The sequence below is a fragment of the Chelmon rostratus genome, chromosome 5 (genome assembly GCF_017976325.1).
Source record: "Chelmon rostratus isolate fCheRos1 chromosome 5, fCheRos1.pri, whole genome shotgun sequence".
Lineage (NCBI taxonomy): Eukaryota > Metazoa > Chordata > Actinopteri > Chaetodontiformes > Chaetodontidae > Chelmon > Chelmon rostratus.
Genome location: NC_055662.1, coordinates 19,273,133 through 19,298,146, shown reverse-complemented (window position 1 = coordinate 19,298,146; position 25,014 = coordinate 19,273,133). Strand labels below are relative to the sequence as shown.

At 40.8% G+C, this 25,014-nt stretch overlaps 1 protein-coding gene across 1 annotated transcript; it reads left to right on the top strand.

The window, feature by feature from the left end:
- The first annotated feature begins 4,922 nt into the window (after positions 1-4,922).
- Positions 4,923-24,814, top strand: rasef (RAS and EF-hand domain containing). Its single transcript, XM_041937131.1, has 17 exons — positions 4,923-5,476; positions 9,664-9,810; positions 11,373-11,463; positions 12,474-12,569; positions 13,465-13,542; positions 13,666-13,781; positions 15,033-15,101; positions 15,227-15,293; positions 15,651-15,739; positions 18,795-19,083; positions 19,363-19,503; positions 19,878-20,025; positions 20,134-20,215; positions 20,352-20,466; positions 21,563-21,670; positions 21,915-21,991; positions 22,778-24,814. The coding sequence occupies exons 1-17, from the start codon at positions 5,172-5,174 to the stop codon at positions 22,878-22,880; spliced, it is 2,121 nt and encodes a 706-aa protein (XP_041793065.1). The 5' UTR covers positions 4,923-5,171; the 3' UTR covers positions 22,881-24,814.
- Positions 24,815-25,014: the final 200 nt, after the last annotated feature.

The window sequence follows — 25,014 nt, the reverse complement described above, 5'->3', positions numbered from 1 at the left end:
CTAAACATCACCACAACCACTACATGCCTCACCCTAACCCTAACCTTAACTCAAGTCTTTACCCTAAAATTTACTGATTTACTTTGTGGGAGCTTACATTTTGTTCCCAAAAGGAAGACGAGTCCCCACATTGTGATTGTATAAACACATTTATGTCCCCAAAACATGAGTAATACACATCCACGCACACACACACACACACACACACACAGGCATGCACACACAATCTAAGACACTGTACCTGTGAGGAAACTGGATGTACTTGCATGAATTCCCTCGAGATGCTCTGTCCTTCATTCAGTTTAGTTTTCTTGTTTATTTTGTCCAGTTTTGGTTGGCAGCCTTGACTAATGTGGTCTTGGCAGTTATGTTGTGTGTGTGTCTGTGTGTCAGATCTTTGGATGTGAGCGGCTGCAAGGCAGTAACAGATGCAGGAGTCCAGTCTCTGGCTCTGGGTTGTAGAAGACTTCAGCAGCTGGATCTCAGCTCCACTGGCACAGGAAACAGAGGGTACAACACAACAAGCTGAGCTGAAGTTTTCTCTGCGTGTGTGACTGTGTGTGTGTGTGTGTGTGTGTGTGTGTGTGTCATGCATAGTGATCCACTGATAAAGATCTTATGAATGGATCCCATCTACTGTAACAAAAAACCTTTGTTGACCACTTCAGCTGAGTGCAGTGTTGTCACCACATACCCAGATACAATAACGTGTGTGTGTATGTGTATGTGTGTGTGTGTGTGTGTGTGTGCGTGTGCGTGTGTGTGTGTGTGTGTGTGTGTGTGTGTGTGTGTACAGGGTTACTCTGCTGGCAAATTACTGCAACAGACACCTCCATACTATCAAGCTCAGTTTCTGCCACATCACCTCAGAGAACGTACTGAAGCTCTGCAGACGCTGCAAGAGGTAAACACACATTTTAATATCTGGAGGAAATACAGAGTCAGTATTTGTCTGCTTTAATTTCACACAGCAGAGCAAACACCATGTGACTCATCAGCACTTGAAAGTGTCTGTGAAGGTTCAGTTTGAGGTGTACTCGCAGCTAACTGAACTGCTGTTTATTCAGTATTTCCATTTTATGCTGCTTTGTACTTCTACTCCACAGCATTTCAGAGGGGAATATTACCTTTTACTTCACATTTATTTGACAACATTAGTTGCTAGTTGCAGATTCAGATTATTAATATAATGTATGATCATAATAAATATAATATGATGTATTAAGGTTAGATAAAGAAGTAAATTCACAAGGTAGCAGTACATAAAGTCATTAAAGCCAGTCCCACATTTAGCATCTGCAGCATTAAAGTGATGAACATGTTAATGCATCAATAATTGTAATTATGTAATTTCTATATTACTCTGACATGGGTCATTCTGCCTAATGAGTACTTTCACTTTTGGTATGATTTGATGCAAATACTTTTGTACTTTTCACTTAAAGTCTAAACCCTGTTTGCCTTTTATAAGATATAAGAATGACCAAACATGCAACAAACAGGCCGTTCCTCTTTGTTCTGATCAGCACGGTGGTGATCAAAATAATGTCAACCATGAATACAATGAGCAACTGTTTGGTTATGTCTTGGGAAACAGAAACAGATCAGCTGCTGGTTATGTCATTTTGGATCTGATGCTCTGGTCTTCCAGCCCCAAACATCTGACTGTGAGATACCTTTGCTCTGCAGCTAAAAAGCATGCTAACATACTAACACACAATTACACTTATTTCCATGTTTCTCTCCTTTCAGGTTGACGGTGCTCCACCTCTACGGCTGTACTCAACTCCCCACTGAGAGAGAGATCAGAGAAGTTAACAGCACTGTTAAAGTGTCCCCTCCGTCCTGACTCACACACAAACATCTGCACACAACTGGACAAATACACACAACACAACGTAGTGGTTATCGTGATCATGATAATAATCCCCCCAAAAAAGCAATATCACAACATTCTTACTTCAATGCATTTATTCCTGTGATGTTGCAGTAATAAGATCAAGGAGGTATCAAGGAGGATTATAACTTGTGCTCTGAGATGAATAAAGTGAATTTTGAATTTATCTGTGTGTGTTTGGAGGTAGATTACAGATGTGCTACAACGTCCCGTCCTGAGGCTCCATTCCCTGCAGGGCGTCGAGTGTCTTATCTCAATATATTAATCCAGCTGTGCTGGAATATTTGAAAGGGTTTCAGTGAGTTTAGACTTATTGAAGTGTTATCCTTACCATTAGTTATCCCTGTGTTTTTGGAGATTATCTCTAATCTAAAATAAGATTCACTGTTTTGATGCTGGCTTGTGTGTGCAGCTGTGTGTTCTGGGCTAAAAGTGCCCAAGCATCACTCACAATGTCTTCCCATACAAGCCCTTTGAGTATTAGATTAGAGTCAGTCAGCTTTATTGACATGGCACAGAGTACAAGTACGAAATGTATGTTAGCATCTAACCAGAATTGCAAAAAGCAGTACAGTTGGCATCATATAAACAGCTGGACATATGATATGAATATGGTGTATACACTATAGGTCAGATATCTACAGTATGGGCATGTGAGAGCATATACATACAGTACAGGTAAGAGTATGTAGCAAAATATATGCACATTAAATAGCAAACTGTTATACGAATGCAAGTGAGGAAGAGTATCAAATGTTGCATTTTTACATGATGATCCCGAGGATTCACTTTCTGACCTATTTGCAGGGAAAATGAAAAGTGAAGCTATGTGCTTGCTACTCCTGCAGATCCTGGCCACACTGATATTCCTTTCTTTTTGATTTCCCTGGAGGGAACTGTCCACGTTGATGCCAGTCATGGCTTTAACAGCATTTGTAACATCATCATCGAGGATGCTAGAACATTTTTGTTTTTTCGTCAGGAGTCCACATGACGTGTCTAAAAAGGAAGGGTATAAAAGTGAGGTAGAGGTAGGTTTGTGCTGGAGCTGCAGTCTCTCTGCCTGTAGTGTTGGGATTTTTACAGGCATGGAGGAAAATGTTTTACTCGCTCACAGCTGGCTTCCAACCATCTCTGGTTCTCACCAAAAGGAAATGCATTGTTAAATGTAACTATTTGACTTTGCTATGCAGTTAAACTCCAATAGGCTCTGTCTGTTTTATTGCACTTTTATCTCTTGTTAATTATCTGCAACTGGCTGAACTGACTGAAGCTACACAAACAAAGACGTTAAAAGCAAAACTATGGCATCAACAAAGGCTATGAGCACGGAAGAACAAAACCGCCTGATTGTGCTCTTTCATGCCTACGACGAGGATAATTCCGGGCGGATTGAAAAAAATGAGTTCTGTATTATTTGTCAGGAGCTCAACATCCCCTCCCACGAAATAGACAGGCTATTCAAGCGCCTGGACATCGACGGAGACGGCACGGTGACCTTAGAGGAGTTCATCAGTGGCTTCAAAGACCAACACCTGGAGGGAGAAGATGACAGGAGCTCCTCAATAAGTGAGGGAGAGCTTTCGGACAATGAGCAACAGGTTATATCCAGGTGAGATACCAAAAGCATGCTGTTTTGGAGCATACATGTAAGTGTAGAAATGTACTGTTGACAGTGTAATCACTTTTCACAGACATGGACTGGTATTTGTTTAGTTAAATTTTCTTAATTTCTGTAATGAAACAGTGTTTTATTTAAAAAAAAAAACTGTAGTGAGTGACTCTGAAGAGGCTTCCTGTGATGACCTGCCCTGCACCAGCAGAACCAGTCTGAACTGGTCTTGCTCACAGCGCTCTTTTCTTGTAGTCGCAGCCATGTGAACGCAGCTGATGTTGGCAGAGTATGGTTATGTGTCCATGACTTCAGTTAAAGGATAGTTATATAACACGGATCCCCAAACAGTTGGGATGCTGTGTAAAACATAAATAAAACACAATGTGGTCATGTGCTGATCTGTTTACCTGTGAAATGATCCTAACAGGTGTTTTTGGGGCGTTCCACAACTTTCCCAGTCTTTTGTTGCTCCTGTCCCAACTTGTTTGAAACATGTTGCCGCCATCAAATTAAGAATAAGCAGATATTTACAGAAATGAATGAAGCTCTCACGCTGATGAGGTGAAATATTAAATATACTGTCTTTGTACTGTTTTCAGTTGAGTATGTAAAACAAATCAGCAAGTTATCACATTCTGTTTTATTTATGTTTTAGACAGAGTCCCAACATTTTTGATTTTGGAGTCAGGGTTGTTATAACTGATGCATTACTTTCAGAACTGTAATGTTTTAGCTAAAGATTACCTAAAAATGTAAAACAAATACCTGTTTCATATACTGTAATATATATTGTGCTTTCTGCCAATCAGAGGTTCCCAAACCCTGGGCCGCGGACCAGCTGCAAACTTCATAAAGTTTGCTAAAGGGCTCTGAGGAAACATATCATTAACCAAAAAAAAACAAAAAAAAAAAAAAAAGGAGAATAACTATTTTCCACAGCATCCCAACTGTTTGGAAAAAGATTCATGGTAATCAATTAATTAATCAAAACAAAAATAAGCCATGTTATTGATGTATATTCTAAAAAAAAAAAAAAAAAAAAAAAAAAAAAGGAGGACTCCGCATATATGTAAACTGCACAGCACGGATCAACCACCAGCACAGAGGACAGAAACATACACTGTGTGCAAACATGCCCTCACATATGGAAACTCGTATTCTTGCGGAGATGATTCGGGTTCATGATCTCTGCTCCTGCTCACCTCACAGGCTATGAGCCCTTTCTCACAGTGAAAGCACTTCCACTTGGCCTGAAGCCCAGACCTCTATTGTAAAGTGAGAGAGGAGTGAACACACACACACACACACACACACAGCGCACACTGACACGCGCTGACTCGGACTCAGCAGCTCCTCTGGCCTCTGACTGGCTGCGACAAACCGGGAAATAATCCTGTGCGGAGACTCGGATCAGAGGCTGTCCACGTTTTATTTCCAAATCGCTGAACATCGTTTAACTCTAACAGCTGTCGAAATGTTTGGATAAGTCCGGACCAGTCGGGGAGGTTGGAGGTCTACTTTGCGGGGTTTCAGGTGTTCCCAGAATGAAACACTGACAGATCCTGAAGGTTTCTGGGCTCGCCTCGGTGCTCACCTTTACTTCCAGCCTCGCTGACTCTCTTCTTTTCCCCCAGCCGGTCGCATCCCTCCATCAAAGGAATGAGCGCGGAGGAGCAGGACCGGCTGCGCTCCCTCTTCCACACCTACGACGTGGACAACTCCGGCCGGATCGAGAGAAATGAGTTTCTCACCATCTGCGCGGAGCTGCAGGTGTCCGCGGGCGAGGCCGAGCGGATATTCAACCGGCTGGACGCGGACGGCGACGGGACCGTCACCCTGCTGGAGTTCATCAGCGGCTTCCACGACCGCTACGGAGAGCTGACGGAGTCGGACGGGGGGGACGTGTCTGCCGGCTGGGAGAACTTCAAGAGGAAACTGGGCGAGCAAGCCAAGTTCATCCCCAGGTGAGAGCGCACACCTGCGCGCCGGGCGGGTGAAGGGCTATCTTTAAAATATGGAAATGTTTACATGATATGAAAGTGTTGAACAGTGAGCGCAGTGTGTCTCCACAGGGAAGTTAGAAAGAGGGGGGCTGTGAGGGGTCGAGAAACAGCACCAGAACAAAAAACACTCATAACAGCTATGACATGATGCTGCGACTGCACGCCAGAAAGAGAGTGATGGCTGCCTGTTATGAGTGTGTCTGTTTTCCTGAATACATCTCATTATAATGGATACATATAGTTTTCATGTTTTTTTCATGTTGTCTCATATCTGAGATATCTGGTGAGGTGAGGTCTGTACAACATCTGCCAACATACAGATGTGTGGACAGGCAGAGCTGCAGGTGATGAAAAGTTAAAGGGGAGTTATTCAATTAACCTTTGAGTCAAATAAGTCTGAGCTGCTTAATTGAAAGGATTTTCTGCTTCTGTCTGTTTTATGTGATTGTAATAATCGAAAAAATAGTAACAGTCATGAAGATTATTCTTTGTTGCAATGCTGAAGTATTCAAAGAAGTTTAGATGTTTCGACACTCGTACAGTTTGATCTTTACCATTAAGGCAGAGAATAATCATTGAAACACACCACAGTCCTCTTTCTTATCTTTTTGCAATAACACCAACAAGTGTCAGATGCTATTTTCATCTTTATCGGTATAATTTTCTTCATCTTCATCATTAATTTCATGATTTTCTGCTTGTGGAAATGTGGGTCTCAGTCCTTTCCTCAACTGGGTTTTCCCAGTGCCAGTAAAGAAGGATGAAATAAAAACCAGCATCATCTGTATCACAGCTGGAGCCAAGCACAGCCAGCTGAAGCTGAGCTCCACCCTTTACACCTCACTGCATGCTGACATACTGTGTCACCATCTTGGCTCTGCCGAGTGAATATTTGCTAACATCTAGATAAACTGTTTGTAAAGGAGAATCGTTACGAACCTGCAGCATGACAAAACATCACCTATTTATGTCTGCAGCAGAAAACATGATTGTTTTTCACTTGAATTAGAGTTGTCTCCATCAGGTCTGTCAAGTTTCTCGATCCTCGTTGTGGCGCCGCGCCTCGGCCGGAGGCATCACGTGTTCCAGTCGTCCGTACATGAGTCTTATTCTAGTGAACGCAATGTCACAGGAAAGTCTTGAAGGAATTTATTTGAATTTGGCACAAATGTCGAACAGCCAAAGGTCAAAGGTCACTGTGACCTCAGAAAGCACATTTCTGGCCATAACTCAAGAATTCATATGCTAATTATGACAAAATTTCACACAAATGTTTCACAGGATAAAATGATGAAGTGATGACAGTTTATATCTAAAAGTCAAGGGTCCAGAAAGGCTTTTCTGGGCGCTATTCAGCACCATAACTCAGGAACAGAAGGGCACATTGCGACCATATTTCACGCTTGGTCAGATACTGAGTTGGTGATTCTTTGGTGTCCACATTGAAACTGTGCTGATTGTACAGATCTTCTGTGCTGCAGTTGAAGGTGTATGTGAAGACAATTCGTAGCTTCTTTGCAGCAACATCCGTATTTGAAGCATTGTAGTCCAGCAGAGGCTCATTGGTTCTGCTGATGTTGAGCTTCAGGTGATCATTGTTGCACCATGTGATGAAGCTCTCTATGAGTCCTCTGTTAAAACAGTCTCTGAGTGAAGACAGCATGTTTCTCACTGGAAATTATTCACTGCAATCACACATGTAGATACAGCAATAACTTCCATTTCGCCCACAAAGACACTGAGTAACTTTTATTAAATTCCTTCAAAGTCTTCACTACGTATATGTGTGGACAGACATGGATGATCATCACTTTGTGTTTTCTCTGGTGAGAGTTACAGTTTGCCTCCCGCGATGCTTCCTCAACCTTTGTGTGAAAGAACTTTTTCACTGTCAAGATTACAAACAGAAAACATGTCAGCTGTAATCACATACAGTTTGGTGTCTGCTCTCTATCTAATGTATGTATCCAATCACATTTCTTAAAACTGATCTAATGTTTGATTGGCGGCTTACATTCCTTAACGTCTGATGGAGGAGCCAGGGATCAAACCTCAGCACTGATTTGATTTGATTCTGATCCAGATGTACAGAAAGCAGTAAATAATTTGCCAGGTTCACAACCTTCATTACTTATTCTTTAACCAGATAGTTCCTGATCTAAATCAAGATTGATTTTGTGTGTGTGTGTGTGTGTGTGTGTGTGTGTGTGTGTGTGTGTGTGTGTGTGTGTGTGTGTGTGTGGCCTCAGGCCTGACATAGGGCTCATCCTCGTGCTGCTGTTATGTGGCATTGAGACATTGATTGTCACAGTGGTGCCATCTGCTAAATACGCTCTCTTATCTCCGAGCAGTCACAGACTTTGTTACTGCAGTCAGCTGAGAGAAGGCAACTTGGAAAACATAGCACACAGCTCACTTCAGACCAGTGTCTGCTTTTCAGGGGATGAAAAGATGATGTTGTGTAAATATGGGACGTGAAGTGCAGAAAATCAATTACATTCCTATTCATAATTTTGTTGCTGGCATTACGAGGTGCACCAGAAGACAGATCCTCCCATGCTTTCCTCATTTGGTTTTGTTGTTAAATGCTTGAGAAATATTCCTTTATAGAAATTGAAGTGTGGCTACAACGTCTCAAAGTACCACCTCAAAAGCCCCTCGTCCTGCTGTAGATTTGATAAATTTCAGCTTCATGTCTGGCTTTGACTCAGTCTCTCTGGATATTCTCTCCTGTAACCTGGAGGAATTTTCACAGACGCTTTGGTTTAGAAAGCACAGTCTGTTCTCCCTCATCATGCAGCTGTTTCTGAGGTCTGAATTATCATTTCACTGTGCTTTGGGCTTTTGAAAGCGTTAATGTAAATAAGTAACTGAGTATCCCTTTCATGTTATTCTGTATCTGAGACTGTAATCTTGTGATGAATAACCCAAACAAATGTGTTGCACAGTATCTTAAGGTTTTCTTGGGAGGAGATGTTCTGTCTTTGCGTTTGGGTGGTCAAACTGTGCTCCTGAACACATGATCACATCAGTGACAACCTAGCAACAGTTTCTACGTCCAACTTGTTTGTGTGTTTCTGTCATGATCAGTTTGTGTGAGACGCCGAATGACGAAGCAGCGAGCTGCGTGTCACCGCGAGTTATTGACAGACAGACAGCAGTGTCTATATGCTTTAGCATTACAGCCAGTCCGCCCTGTCAGAAGACAAACACACACACACACTGTAGACTTACTGTATTTGACCCGCTTTTACCTTCGTCATTTACTGATTATTGATCTTCCTCAGAAATCAAGAAACTCCATCAACTACACTCAAAATACACAATGCACAGGAGCTCACAAACACTTTACTTTTTAATTGGTTTTAATTTTCAACATTTTGTGAAATATGCTTATTTGCTTTCTTGCAGAGAGTTAAATAAGACAATCGATAATGCCATCAGATGGTTAGCTTAGCATAAAGAATGGATACTTGGGGGAAAGGCCCAGGCTCTCTCATTGTGTCTCGTTTTTTAATCCTGTTTCACTGGAAGTCTTATGCCAGACTGTATCTTGACTGGGACCAGTTACTTCCTGGAGTCTCTGATGTTTGCCTTGAAACAGACCCCAGCCAAGAAAAATTCCAGCACATATCCCCCATAATGTGGTAAATTGTGGTTTTTACTCTTCAGTTTTTGTACGGATTAAGCAAAGAAGATATGCCATGTTAATTAGTGAGCTTTAGTGGTGATAGTAGGTGATTTTGTAACCTTTGGACAGAGCCAGGCTAGCTGTTCCCCCCTGTTTCCAGTCTTTGTGCTAAGATAAGCCAAGCTGTCAATAGCTTCATATTGAACAGACGGATATTAGAGTGGTGTCGGCCTTCTAACTCTCAAAAAGAAAGCAGAATACTTCCCAAATTGTCAACTGTTACAGTCTGATATACAAGAGTTATTTGTAATTCACCGTCACTTGCTTAACTCAAAAGGACAGCTGACTGGATCAGATAATTACACCTATCATACGATGTAGAGCTGACAAAGAAGATATTTCATTGCTCACAGATGATTGATAGCTCTTAATTTTAGGCTCTCTAACAACCAGGATTCTTAAACAAAGCAGTCTCATACGGGAACGGAGCTGAAGTCAGATCCTGATTGTCTTCCAGGAATGAACAAGCAGCCACGTTGTACCAGAACATCAGCCTGACTGAGCCCAGACTGATACCCCAGCTCGAGAAAGTCATCATAAACTTCACCAAAGAGATCAAACAGCAGAACTCAGAGATGGAGAACCTGGCCCTCGCTATCAGACGGTGGGAAACGCACATGTACACAAACACACACTGGCATCCCTGTCGTCGTTCCCCTCGACGACAGTGGGACTGCAGAAACATCCCAATGTATACTCTAAGAGAATAGCATTAGTGTGTTTGCTCACACCGGATGACACTGTATAACTGCATGTTGAAGGCTCATCTGTCTGCTGATCTCTGTGTTCTCACATCAGATAGAATGGCTTATGTCCTGCTGGTGATTGTAAATGTAATTGTCTTGGTCCAGATGTCAGTAAAATGCATTGTTAGCGATCAGCTTGCAAAATATGCTGTTACCCTCTAAATTTCTTCCAAAGTACTCTTGAAGACTCTAAATTGGCTTCAGGTGCCCCATGCACAGGATACTCAATCAAGTCAAGTCAATCTTAGATATATAGTCCAATATCCCAAGTCACAATCTGTACATACAGCATACTGTGTACCCTCTAGCCTCAGATCCTTCATTCAGGTAAAGAGAAACTCATCAAAAAATACTTTAAACTGGGAGAAAAATAGAAGAAACCTCAGGAAGAGCAACAGAGGAGTGTGTGCGGAGTAGACCAACAAAGCAAAATTATAGAAAGGACAATCATGGCAGCAGAATTCTACATAGATCGTACACTTTTCTGAAGAATATGGATCCGGGGGGATGTCGAGCTGCTGCCAAACAAATAGGACCTCACTCCCAAGACCTCCTGTTCAGGTCACAGGATGGTACTGAGTGAAAAGAGAGGTTAGGAAGGAGAAACTGGGGTGAGGGTGGTGTACTGGTTTTCAGAAAGTCTACAGTCCTCTCGTCGACAGGACAGACATGAACTTTAAGTACTAATTAAGACAGAGACTGACCTACCAGAAGTATAATAACACCGTAATTATGATGATTTTTACAAGCCCTGATAGAATCAAAACAGTAAGCAACTGACTGAAAGTTAAGGCAAAAAGTTGAGTTCAGAGTTTGGATTTAAAGGCCTAAACAGAGTCAGACTGTCTGATATCAGCAGGAAGGTTATTCCGAAGAAAAGGGGGTAAGACAGGAAAAGGCCTGCAGCCTGCTGACTTGCTTTAACTCTGGTGACAGACAGGAGCTCTGTAGTCTGACAGGTTTAAGGAGATCAGACAGGAACAGTGTGAGGGAGCGAGCCCATTTACTGCCAGAGCAGAAACCATTATCCCGTGTGTTAGAAGTCAAGTCAGGGGAGTCACCACTGCAGTGAGAAGGTTAATGCACAAACTGAGTGAGACCAAAAGTCTCAAGAAGTGTCAGAAAGGCTTTTCTTAGAGGATCAAAGGCCTTATTGACATCAGCAGTAGTTAAAATCTCACCAGGGTAACGACATGAGGTCAAAAATTGGGATTAAGGGCCAGGTGGTCTATAGAGTGGAAATAGAGAGGATATTAATCAATAATAAGGAAATTAAGCCTCAGCAAGTTTCTTTTTTTTTCCATTTTGAGTCTGTCCCCCATAGTGTTGGACAAAGGACCCCTGCTGCAGAGACGACGTAGGAACTGGATCCAGTTATGTTTCCGGAGAGCAGTGAAATGATCCTGTTACTGTTTTGCAGAGCGCAGGACCAAGCATCAATGCAGCTCAGCGAAATGGACGAGGAGATGGAGCAACGCATTCATGCCGCGGAGAGGAAAACACGAGAGCAGGTGGGATCAACTCGGACACGCAAGCACACAAACACGACTTTTTGATCTCGCTTCAGCTACTCCGGGCTGGTGTTTTTCCCTCTCTGGAGTTTGTGTAGGCAAAGCAATGAGCAGGGTGCGTTTGCTCAGCTCTTCCCTCATGTCAAACAAACGGCTGAATATCAGATTACTGATCCAAACTCGGACGCGCCTGCTGGATTTCACAACATCTGTGGATCCCAGATGTGGAAACAGTAGTTTTAGCTTCCGGTGGTGGAAATGATGAGGCTCTGTGTGTTTGTGATGATGAGGATGAGTGGTGAAAATAATCGTCTATGAAGAATAAGTCTGCTGAACTGTAGTTTAACCTGTTTGATTGAGTGAAGCATGAACTATATACATGGTATTTATCCATGAACTGCTGGATTGTGAGTTTTCTGACAGCTGGAGATACGTCCTGGAGCCTGGTGAAACACATTGAACAGTGTGTGAAATGATAAGATTTGCTAACAGTATTTAGCTTTCCATGACATTCAGTGAAACCTGCAAACGACAGGGATTTATTTAACTTGTATTCATTTCATTTTATCTTTTGATCCTGAGGAGTCTGTACAACATGCACAGGAACATAATCTTATCGCTGCGCTGCGTGTGTGTTTATGGAGTTATGTAAGTGTACTCCATTGACTCCACTTGCTCAGGAGCCGCTGTTTGTTTTGTGTCAGAATAGCACACAGAACTAGAGGGCACTCACCTGGATCCTCTCACACTGTAATGCATGTGACACCTTTAAGGGAGGTTTTTATTTTTGGAAACTGGAGATAGACCGTCGCTGATACACTTATCGATTCCCCTCCGTCCACAGTTCAGAAGCCACCCTGAAATAGCTCAGATGAATTTACTGTGGAGAGAGCAAACACACACACACACACACACTTTTATTGAATAATATCACAAACCTTTATCTTAATGCAACTAATTATTTTGGATTTGTCTTGTATGTTTTTGTGTTTGTATGTGTGTTTGTGTAGGAGAAGAAGAAAGCAGAAGCCGCGCTGAGTGAGTTACGAAGAAGCTACGAAACTGAAGTGTGTGAGCTGCAGTGTAAGATCCAGAGGATGCAGATGGTAAATTTCAACTCCAGTTTCACAATAACTCATCGACACTGCCGGTCAACACAGACTCCTGCAGGCGTCTTTACAACCCTCTTACTGTCCATGTAGAGTCAGCTCAGTGTTTAGTGTTACACTTGTCTTAAAGGAATCAAAGCAAGCGAGCAAAACTTTATTTATCTAGCACATTTCATTGCAGGTGGAAGAGTGTGATCTACCACAAAACTATGTGAATAGTCTGTCTGTAGATTCATTTCTTGAGACATCCAGGTTGTTAACTTTTAAAAAGGTTAGTAAAACATTGGATTAAACACAACAAATACATAATAAATACATGTGAGTATTAAAACATAAAGAAAATGAAATAATACGTGAGTTAAGGCCAATAAAAGAAGTGAAAATAGAATAAAATTATAATAAAGACGTCAAATCAGACGGAAGGGCGCAGTTAGTTTAGTTTTAGTGTTGGAGCTCGACATGACGCAGCAGGACGCTGCAGCCGCTTGGCACTATTTTTTCTTAGTTGTATAAGTTGTATAAGTGCACGGGGGAGACCACAGTTGTGCAGATGAAAAAATCACAACAATGCACTGTTATCTGTCTCGTCTATTTGACCTGTTTAAAAGGTCGAGTGCACTGCGTTTGAGAGATGACAGATCTGCTACTCCGCGGAAAATCGAGACCTTTATGAACACTGACTGCATTCACAAAAGTCTGATCCAGGACTAATTTATTCTTCTGACCTCATGAGCGCACAAACATCAGCTGCGTTCGCTGGATGAAACCTCAGCGTTACCATGACCGCGTGTATGTGTGTGCACGGCTCACGCGGTTCCAGCAGCTACAGTGTGTGGACCGTCTGATTTAGGTCAGATAACCTTAATCCTGAATGTGTGAACTTGTCCATCAGATAGAGGAGAAGTACAAGAACATCACCGTGAAGGACGAGAGCCCAGCTTTGAAGAAGAAGATCAACGAGCTGACGCTGGTGAGACTGAATACACCCTTTTATGACATAATGTGTCTGTCTGTTCAGTGCATTTTTTGCGAGGAGTCAGGCGTCTCTCAGCTCCTCGCTTATGACAGACTCGTGTTGTTCTCCTTTCTGCAGGAGAACCAGCGGTTAAAACAGGATCTGATGAAGTCTCAGACCAAAGTGGCCTGTCTGCACAGTGAGATGGACTCGCTGAAGACAGAGCTAACGGATCAGAGCATCAGCTCGGAACGGTGAATTCATTACAGTATGGTCGTGTGTGTGTGTGTGTGTGTTGATGTGTAACTAAGTACATTTACTGAAGTACCTGGCTTAAGCACAAGTTTGACATACTAGTTACTTCTCAGATTACAGTTTTTCATATCCTTCCTGTCCAGTGAACCATGTATTTTCAAAAGTATTGATTTTGCATTTGAATTTTTTTCGGAAACTGAAGAACAAAGTGTTCCTTAATGAGTTGAGTAAATTCCCAAACTTCTTCAGATAAACTAAATAACTATTTAATCCCCTCCTCTTGGATTAGCTGGAACATTCATGGACACAAAGCTGAAAACAGGCTGTTTCTGACTTTTTAGAGATACGAGGTTCTACAGACTATGATGCATAGCTGCAGATTAAACTGCCCAACAGTATATTAAGTAACTAAATGGAGCTCAAATTTAAACATCTACAGCAGTAATATTAAACCAGAAACATCAGAAACGCATTGACAGAAGTCATTTTACTGCTGAATGAGTTTTACACTTTAAGTACGTTTTGCTGAGAATACTTACATACTTTTACTTAAGTTTTGAATACAGAACTTTTCCTTGTAGTAGAGTATTTTCTGGTATTAGTACTTTACTGAAGTAAAGGATATGAATACTTCTTCCATCACTGCTTTCAGTGTGAATTCTGAAAGTCTAGAATTACTGAGTTGTAGAGCAGGTTTCCTCCACCTCACCTCACCTGAGGATTAATGAGAATTTGAGAATAATAACTGTTTGCACCCTGTTCTCCATTCACTGGTTTTTGGTGAAACAAGTATATCAGTGAAACAAGTATATCTGTCTGGCTCCTATCTGCTCACCACGCTGCTGGGAAGTTCAGTTGCAGAGACACACAGAGAGACGGAGGCCGCGCCTCCTTGCGGTGCGTTCACTCCCGGGGGGTGTTTTCGTTTTGTCACAGCTGAAACAGGATATCCTGGAGTGACTTCACACACACAATAGCTTCTTCTGAGGAGTTGCTTAGCAACAGAAGCAACAGGGCCAGAGACAGGTGTTTGCATCGTCGTTTCTCTCTCTGAGGCCTTTTATGTTAATCTTCAGTGTATATTAATATTCACTGGGTTTCAGAGGCTTGATAAAATGTGTCTCATCGTGTTTACTGTCAGTTTTCATCATTTTCCCTGGCACTAATTCAGGATGTCATAACTTTGACTGTTCCTTTGGTTGATATTCCTAATAACCAACAGGTGTGTTTACGACTGTGTTTTGCTGCAGAGACGAGGAGCTCATGAAACACTTCTCTGATGAGCGAGACATCCTGGAGAGCCAGATCGAGATCCTGCAGTAAGTCAGACAGCATCAGTTTCTCCCAACAGATGGAAAGAATTCTTACTATTCCCAGATCAAAATGAGATATACTCAAGAACAGAAAATTATGATAATGATTATTTTTCTGTGTGTTCGGATAGGACAGCCAACAGAAAGCTCCATGACAGCAACGATGGCTTGAGGGCTGCTCTGGAGAGGATCACCAGGGTAAAGCTGCACACTTAATCAAAAAATAATCAAAATTCAATGCTAGTTCAGTTTCCAAATTGCAAGAGGCCACAGCTCTCTCTGTTGGTGGTGTATTTGTGAGACACAGTAAAAAGGAGACAAACTTGGTGTTTGTATGCTTAAACCTATTTCTATAATTTGAACACATTTTTTAAAAGGCATTCATTGAAGCAACAGATTTTGATTTAAAGGGCTTTGGTAGCTGAAAGCTGTATGTTGCATGAGAGTTCCTCAAACCAATCACAGCATCAGAGTATTTGTTGATTTCAGGCAGCCATGAAACAAGGGTAATTAACACAAACAAACTCATTTTATTTCATTGTCTTGTTTTTTCAGTCTGGTAATGGTGGCACACCAGGAGAAATAAAGGACAGAAGCAGAAGTAAAAGCATCTGCTACACGTCACCTTATGCATTAATGGATAGGTAAGACCTGCAAGCACCGCAGATAGTTAAGAAGTGCATGAATCTATGCCTTCTGCATCAGTGGATGAGTTTTTAGTATACAATATGTGAGATATTAGCTTATTATTCCTAAATCATTTTAATTATAATTCTAATAATTTGGAAAACTCACAGGCGTTAAGCAGAGTCTGGCTTGTTGAGACCAAAAGTCTAAGGCTAATCAGTAGATTTGGGAGGATTTAATAATTAGCAGCTTCAGGGGATTTATTTCAGACCAGGTTTATCAGGTTTGAACTGTTTGCATCTACATTGCAAAACAGATTTTGCTTAAGTACACAGTGACAAACCTCAAATCTAAATTTTTTTTTCTTGTAACTGAAGGTTTTTCCCCTACGACACGTGACAGTGGTAGTAAAGTGAATGTTGAATGTGCTGTGAGATATTTATTTAAGGTGATGACCGAGCTGATGCACTGAGGATGCAGCCTTTGTTAATTAAGCCCTCAAAGCTCTGGAAAACACACATATAGATATCAGGATATATTTTTAAAAGAAAGTAAACACATGTGTCTTCATTTTAGTCTTTAACAAGCTTTGACTTTCCTCATACAGGCCTGAAACTTTTATGCTTTTTCTGCCGCTTATGCCTTGCTGTACTTCTTTTAAATCGTTGTATTTCAGTTGATTTTATGCATTCTATGTACTCTATTTTCACCTATATTTCATTGCTATTATTCAGTGATTTTATTTCCCATCTTATTGTATGCATTGTCTTTATTTTTCATCCTAATTCTATTATAATCAAGTGGGTTTTATCCGTTTTCTTTTCTCTGTGATTGACTTAGTGCATATGATTGGTTCATTCTCTGTCTGTTTTTTTATGTGAAGGACTTGGTGCATGTGATTTCTTTGTTGTAAAGCACTTTAAGCTGCATTTCCTGTATGAATGGTCCTATACAAATAAAGTCTATCATCATTATTATTATTATTATTATTATTATTATTATTACTATTACTACTACTACTACATGTGCAGATATGAGTACAGGTGCACTGGAAATGTACACTGTTTCCCTTTAAAGCATACAAAGCAACTACACACACACTCCATGATGGACTCAGTGCATTTACAGACTGTACAGACACAAATAATGTAAAATACTCTTCAATTAAAACAGATATTGGACATATCAGTTTTTGGGGGAGTGTATGTAGATAGCAGTACAGTATCAGTATTAGAATTAAAGTACTGGTTAATTGAACCTGCTGGTAACTGGCCATTCAGATGGTGTTTGTTTAGTTTTATTGACTTTGAGGCATTTTAGTCTTTAACCTGCATCATGCAGTGAGGAGTCAGACAGGAAGTGTGGGCAGAGAGGTGTTGATGTACAGCAAACGTTCCCAGCTGGATTTGAACCCAGGAAGTTGTGGTTATGTGGTACAGTATGTACCACATGATGGCCAGTAGCTGTGGTTTCTGGCCAAATTCAAATTCAGTATCATATTTATTTGTAGCTGATGCCGATTGCCAGTCTATGAGCATAATACATGGCTAATAGTCATGATTTTTTGTTTTGTTCTAGCAGTTGGTCTAGCAGCATCGGTTTGACTGCTTTGTAGTGTACTGATCTCCACCAGGTGGCAGCGTAACCTGGCCTATAAGAGCTGTGTGACTGTGCAGTATGAAGTGAAGAACCACAAAAACTCAATCTGGTTGGTTTCTTATTCTGTCAACATGCTTTTACTTTGTCCAGACTGCTTCGCTCAAAACAGTCAGACCAAAGCTTTTTAATTGATTATTAAAACTAATTGCCTTTTTTTTAATTAAACCAACAAGTTTAAACAAGGAAATTGTTTCTCTCCATTATGAATTCCCTCTCTCGTGTCTCTTTCAGACTTCTCTCAGCCTCAGACTTTCCCACAAACTAAACAGTAAATGTATAAAAAATAAATGAATCAATAAAATATGACCTTATATAACCCACACAGGTCCAGCTGGAAAATAAACTTCTCACATGGTCAACAACATGACCAAAGAGTTTTTGGTAACACCACAGCAGCATCAAACATCAAAGAGGCTTTTATTCACCTCAATCTCACGGTGCAAGCGGTGAAATTGGATCTGGATGGAGTGGGAGATAAGACGATGCTCCAACTTTTTAATGAATACGCTCAGCGCTCCATCCAGAATCCTCCCGCTCACATGCTCTGGTGGGGCAGGCAGGCAGGAGGACGCTGCTCGCTGCAGGTGTGTGAGTGCAGTTGTAGCAAGGTATTAGCAAAACAGAGAACGTACAGAGTGCCCAGAAAGCTGAGTAGTCACTGATTCACTTTGAAAACACACCCCTTTCTGCAACCTGCAACCAAAAAGCATTAATCCCAATGTCCCGATTGCATTTTTTTTTACTGAACATCAGCCGAAAACGCTTGGCGGCTGATTGATGTGGGAAGATTTCCCACCTCAAAACATTAAAGATGAAATATGTTGTACTGCAAAAACTCAGGTCTTAACAAAACAAAACAAGAGAAAGAGCAATAAAGTGGGGGAAATATTACCTAAAATTAGCAAAATTATTTGCCAACAGAACAGGAAAGTTTTTAAAAAAAAAAACAATTAAAAATATCTAATCCAAAAGAAGCCACAGTTATCTTAAAAGTAGTGAGACCAGACAAAAAACAAATATATTCATCAGGATACAAAGAAATTCTGACTTCAACTAAGCAGTTCTGCACAAGTTATAATGTCTTATTAAGAGAATTAAGGACAGAAAAAAGCTTGAAGTGAAATTCTCTACTTACTGCTTGGTAAGAAGATATGTCTTGTGTCTTGACAAAAAACAAGCATATATTTCCTTGATTTTAGATATGTTACCTTGCTTAGATTTCACATTTTACAGTGTGGATAACTTCTGTTAAAAATGGCTGCAGACCAGTGTGTCCAAACTGTTTACTGCCACTGTGCTGCGACCAAAGCAGAACTCTCTGAGGCGGATATCTCAAAACTCGACTCAACAGGACTGTCTGAGTTCTTTTTGCATCTTGGTTTATGTCAGATTATTTCTTGACCTTCTCCTCAGGTTCTGCCAGCGTATGGATGACTTCCCTCCATACAGCCGCCGGCCCAGCTGCGACACTCTGGCCTTGGCCATGTGTGACCCAGGCCTGAGGCGCAGACACAGCAGCGAGTGCGAGGAGGACAGCCTGCCTGAGATCTACATGGACAGCGGCCTGTCCACTCTCAGAGGTTCACATGGAGGCTACGACTCAGAGCAAGAGGTCAAAGGTCAAGAAGAGGAGGAGGAAGAGAAGAAGAAAAGGGAGGATGACAACAATGATAGCATGATGGGAGAAAACTCTGACACTGAGGTGAGACAATAAGAGTCAACTCTACTGCAGATGTTTACCATTTTCATCTTAGGCGTGCTAACATTTGCTAAGTAGCTCCCACCACTAGGTACAAAAAAAGTTGATAAAGCGTTTAACAAATTTGACCTGATGGTGGCGGATGGAGGTTGGGAGCATTACGGTTGAGGATCATTTTGAAAAGCTTTCTTCAAAATGCCAGAAAGAAAATAAATGCTGTGAGTCTGAGTAGATTTTTGCACTGGTGTTGATATTTACTGGTGCTGTGTTTCTACATCACAGCCAGCAGAGACGCAGGACGGCGAATCAGCATTCGGGTCAGACAGCAGCTCAGTTTTGGACTGGAAGCCATCTGAATCTATTAGTGTGACCAAGCCCCCTGCCCCAACTACAAGAAAAGCCCTCAGTGCCATCAGTGTTCAGGTAAGACAGAGCTGGAGGACAGGAAAGAGGAGAGTGTGTCTAATGGAGTGAAAACTGTTATAGATGTTCATGGTCATTAGACGATTAATCACAGTGATTTTGGTGACTTTCAGACTTTCATATCGTGTACATAGAAATCTCTAGTTGATGCTAGCGGAGCTTAAGCGTTTTCCTGACCTGCAATTGTCTCCATTGTTAAACAGAGCTGATGATTCACAGAGAGACAAATAAGAAAAGCAGCAACTGCAAAGAGGTCGATGCTGACGACAAACCGTTTAACGTTTAGTAAATGTGCAGAATGTTCATGCAGTCATCAGTGCTGCATGAGCTTCACTCTCCCCCATCCTCACCCTGACTCTCTGTCCCATCTCCAGAAGGAGGACAAGGACAGTGACCTGGGCTACATGACGTCAGAGAAGGCCTACAGGATCGTGCTGGCTGGCGATGCCGCCGTGGGAAAGTCCAGCTTCCTGCTTCGCCTCTGCAAGAATGAATTCAAATTAAACTCCAGCGCCACACTGGGTGAGTTGGACGTGGCTTCTTATTACTGTGATGAAAAAAGCGGTTTTCTATTTTCTTCTACCAGCTGAGTAGTGTGACATGCTGGCTGGTTCTCCTTTGTGCGTTCAGGAGTGGATTTCCAGATGAAGACACTCGTCGTGGATGGAGAGCCTGTTTTGCTACAACTGTGGGACACAGCAGGACAAGAGAGGTATGAATATTTGATATTAATTGTGCATGCTGTGTTCATTCTTTCACACCAACCAATTATTAACCATGTTTAACTGGATAAAAGTAAAATAAGGCTCTTGTGTTTCTGTGCATGTTGAACCATTTCCTCCTCTCAGGTTTCGCAGCATTGCAAAGTCTTATTTCCGGCGGGCGGACGGCGTGCTGCTGCTGTACGACGTCACCTGTGAGAGGAGCTTCCTGAACGTCAGAGAGTGGGTGGACATGATCGAGGTAAAGCAGCGCCCTCCTCTGCTGAAGGAAGTAACTGACTCACACTGTTTTTTAAGCAGAATGTAGTGAAGGTGAAATCCAGCTACTTTTTGTTATTATAAAGAAGTAAAAGTGTTGTCACATGTTCATTTGAATATCAAACTAAGTGATCTTGCTTGTTTCTCTTTTTCACATGCAGCTGATACGTGAGTGTTGGACGTACACTGAACGATTGTGTTCTGCTGTTTAATTGCTGTTGTTCTCTGTGCCGTCTTATATCTGCATGTAGTATGTGGTGTGTAACTTTATGTCATTTGTTGTGTGACATAATGTACTACCTACACCAGTGGTGGAATATGAAGAAGTACATTTACTCAAGTACTGTTCTTAACTTCAGTTTTGAGGTACTTACATTTACAATAATGACACTTTCTCCTACTTCATTATTCTACTCCACTACATTTTATTGGTAAATATAGTTCTTTTCTACTCCTCTATATATTTTTCCCAACTTCAGTTGCAAGTTATTTTACAGATTCAGATCATTAATACAAAATATAAATCAAAAATAAACAATGATGTATTATTAAGGTTAAACTCTCTGGCAGTTCATTTAGCAGTTAGAATTAGCTTCACCTTTACCAGCTGCAACATTAAAAGTGATGACACATTAGTGCATCACTAAAATCTAGCAATATAATGTATATTATTCAGAAATGGCCCATTTTAATTAATAAGAACTTACTTTTGGTATTTTAAGTACATTTTGATGCCTTTTTATTCTTGTAACAGAGTATTTTTACGCTGGTATTTCTACTTTTACATAAATAAACTATCAGAATGCTTCTTCCACCACTGATGTGCACACTGTGGTATTTCATCTCAAACCAATATTAAATTATTGGAATTATTTACCAACAGTACCAACAGATTCAGGCTTTAATGGCTGAGTTTTTATTTCATTTCTTATTTCATTCCCAACATAAATTCTGTAACCACCATGTATGCACAATAACACTGTAGTTTACAACATGAGGCAGCTTTTTTGTTTTCGGTTTCATTTGTTTGTTTTTGCCTTTTTGTATTTTATTTAATTTTATGTATTTTTGCATGACAGGATGTGTCCCAGGAGGATATTCCCATCATGCTCGTGGGTAATAAGTGTGATCTTAGACAAGATGGAGTTAACTCTGTTCCTACCAGCTATGGCGAAAAGCTGGCCATGGTAATGACAAATAAACACCCACTCTAACTGCACTTAAGAGGAAAATTTTAATGACACATCAGTCACAACGCATCTGGTGCACCTGCTACATACAGTATCTACAGCTAACTCTTATAGTAGTTTTATTCCAATAGAAATCCAAGTCCCAACCCTTAACCTGTCACATGGTGTAGGTTTATGACTACAGTAGACTACAATAGAAATAATGATTAAGGATTAATGATTTCCTGTCTTCACCCAACAGACATACAACACTCTGTTCTGTGAAACTAGTGCCAAAGATGGTGCCAACATCCTGGAGGCAGTGCTACACCTGGCCAGGTTAGACAAAAATCAGCCGTGGAAGTTTTAATCTTGTGTATTGTGTATTTTTTGGATTTTTAAAACAAATCACCTTTTTGATGTAGAAAAGTCTGAGGAGCTGATTACTCAGGTACAGGTTTGACCGTGCAGGAGACATTTCACTCATCAAACACTGGTGTAAATGATAAAAAAATGAACAGCCAAAACTAAATGTAATGCATTTAGTTTTGGCTGTTCGAGGGTGTTGTATATGCAGGCTAATTGACGAGGCTTAGTGGAATATTTTCTTGCCATAACAAGAAGGATGTCTGCCAAAAGAAAGATGTTAACAGAGCCAAAAATGTGCCCACCTCTGAGGGAAAATACAATGTGATCTTTGGTTTTACAAGTCAAATGAATCAAAAAATTAAATCAGAGCCACCTTACACACAGTATGACAAGCAGATACTCTGCTTGCCAAACTCTTGATTGTGATGTTTGCTGCCCTCTGGTGTCTAAAAGTAAGACCAGAAAGGTTGCCGCAAAGGCGGACTAACATGGGGGTTAAAGGTGCTCTGTCGAGGTTTCTTAAATAAACAAAAGCTGACTCTACACTCTGTGACTCACCAAAATGCACTGTATTCATCCTTGAGGTCTAACAAATGTGTTGAATCATTTCTTTCCTCATTAAAATCGTCTATGTTATCTTATAGCTGTAATGACATTGGTTGATCAATGAGGACAAGTGGCATATGTAACACTAGAAAATGCTTTAAGGTGAGTTTCTCTTGTTCCACCTGTTGATCTTTTGTCTCCACCCTGCAGGCAGGTAACAAAACAGGCGACTTTTGATGAAAAAACTCACTGTCAGTCGCTGCCCAGCTTAGATGCTCCCAGAAAAAAGCCAAACTTCTCCTGCTGCAACTGATCAAACTCATCAGAGCTGGGCCTCCACATCTGACTCAATGTGAACTCAGCACAGGTGGGAAAAGGACTACAAACGCAGAACTGAGATAGAATCTCTGCAGCAACGGGAACAAATCATCATTGAGAATAACCAAGACGATTTTTCCAGGTTATTTAAACATGATGCATTAAGCTGCATTTCAGACTCAGCTTGAAGTCTTGCTGTATTTCATGAATTTGAGAAAGTCTGTCTAAACTTGCCATGTGAAAGGAATGTTCATTTTTTTTATTATACAATTACACTTATTTGCACTTACACTTATTTGGTATGATTTGTACAGTTTGTTCAGACTGGCACAGCTATGTTATGAAGATACTCCAGAGTAGACAGCTGTGAAAGTAAAATGTGAGAGGAGTTAAAAGTGAAGTATAGAAGCATGTTAAAGTGACATTAATGACACATAACTGCACGTGATAGAGGAGGCACAGGGTTCGATTATTGTAATGTAAGAAAGACAAACACGAATAGATTCTTATCCGGTTATGCAGTTAACTGTGGAAGGTAGATTTGTACTTCTGAGCTCAGTTATCATCAGTGAAAGTGCTGGTTTGAAATGACATTTACAGCATGATGGTGGCCTGAAAGGAAACAGTTTTTTGTTTGCACCACCAGAAACTCAAACTGTATTGCAAGTGAACTGCTTTGTTGGAGACGCTGAGAATTATGGGAAACTGCTCCAATGCTCCATGCTCGTCTTTGCTCGTATACGATGAACCCTGGTGCAATGTATGATTGTATCAGACTTTATGCTAATGTCACGACCCACCATCTTTATTGTTTTACCTGACAGTGTTAACATTTCTTTTCATTTGACCTCCCACTGAGGATGACTTTGTGTTATAAAATGTATTTTGGAGCCGAGCATACTTCAGTTTGCTCGAACGCCTGCTGTAACTTCATTATCTGGAATGAGTAATGAAAATGAGGTAAGCATAAAAGAGAGGTGACAGGAAGCAGAGCCCTTATCTTTATCCCTCAGATAAAGTGACTGTGTTTAAATGTGCACATGTGACCTTGAGTATGTCTGATTAATATTTCTTAATAATAATGCCATATTATCCATATTATCAGCCTGCTGGAGGGCAGTGTACAAAGGTGTCAGTATGCTTCAAATGAAATGCTTGCTGGATTATCAAGCAGCATCTGAAAACCCTCTGTCAGTCAGACAGTTTTTCATCTCCAAACTTCATTTATTGAATTTCAAAACAAATAGCAGAAAAAAGCAGCTTGTTAAGCTTTAATTCAGATTTTGAATGGATAAAAAACAGAAAGGGAATAGCAGAAAGAAACAAAAACAAAATACACATGTAAAAAAAGGGGTTTTGACACCAATAAACACTTCTGTCTCAAGATGCGTTCAGATGCCACTCTGTAGAAAATAGTCCATTTGAAGCAGATTGAGTCCTTCAGCCACATGGGTTACACTCCTGGTTGTGTTTGACTCTCGGTGTCAGACTGTGCCCTTAATTTTGAGTTATCTTTGAGTTATCTGAATGTGCATGTAGCATGGAAACTGTTTCTTTCCACATAGATTGAACTTCTTTTGCATAAATTTCTTTGCTAATGTCATAAGAGGTGCAACTGCAAAGTCGCTGTCTTTGCGGCAAAGGTCTCTCTGCATCTGTGTTAAAGTCTTTTTGTCAATAAAAATGTAATGTGAATGCCACAACATCACATGAAAACGAATTATGTACAATATGCAATACTTCTTGATATTTTAACCACATTTATCATCAAAAGCAAAAGTGCACATCATGCTGAATGGTTAGATTTTTATGTACTGGATGTATCATGTATCATTTTGTGGGATTATGCAACCCATGATTCCAAACAAATTGGGACTCTTACTGATTAATTAGCACATGCAGATTTTAAATTTTGTATCTTAAGATAGAGACAAAATACCTGCTTTATATACTGTAATATACACTGTGTTATCTTACAAACCGGAGGTGCCCAAACCCTGGGCCACAGACTAGCTATAGGCCTCAGAGTGTTTGCTAAAAGACCCCGAGGAAACCATACGATTCAGCAACAAGGCTGAAAAATAATGATTTAACTTTATAGGCTGTCATAGGTTATCTTTGCTATAATG

Coding starts and splice junctions, on each gene's coding strand:
- rasef (XM_041937131.1), top strand. CDS start 5,172: ATGAGCGCGGAGGAGCAGGACCGGCTGCGCTCCCTCTTCCACACCTAC. Junction 19,504..19,877: donor TCAGTGCCATCAGTGTTCAG/GTAAGACAGAGC, acceptor TCCCATCTCCAG/AAGGAGGACAAGGACAGTGA. Junction 20,216..20,351: donor GACACAGCAGGACAAGAGAG/GTATGAATATTT, acceptor TCCTCCTCTCAG/GTTTCGCAGCATTGCAAAGT.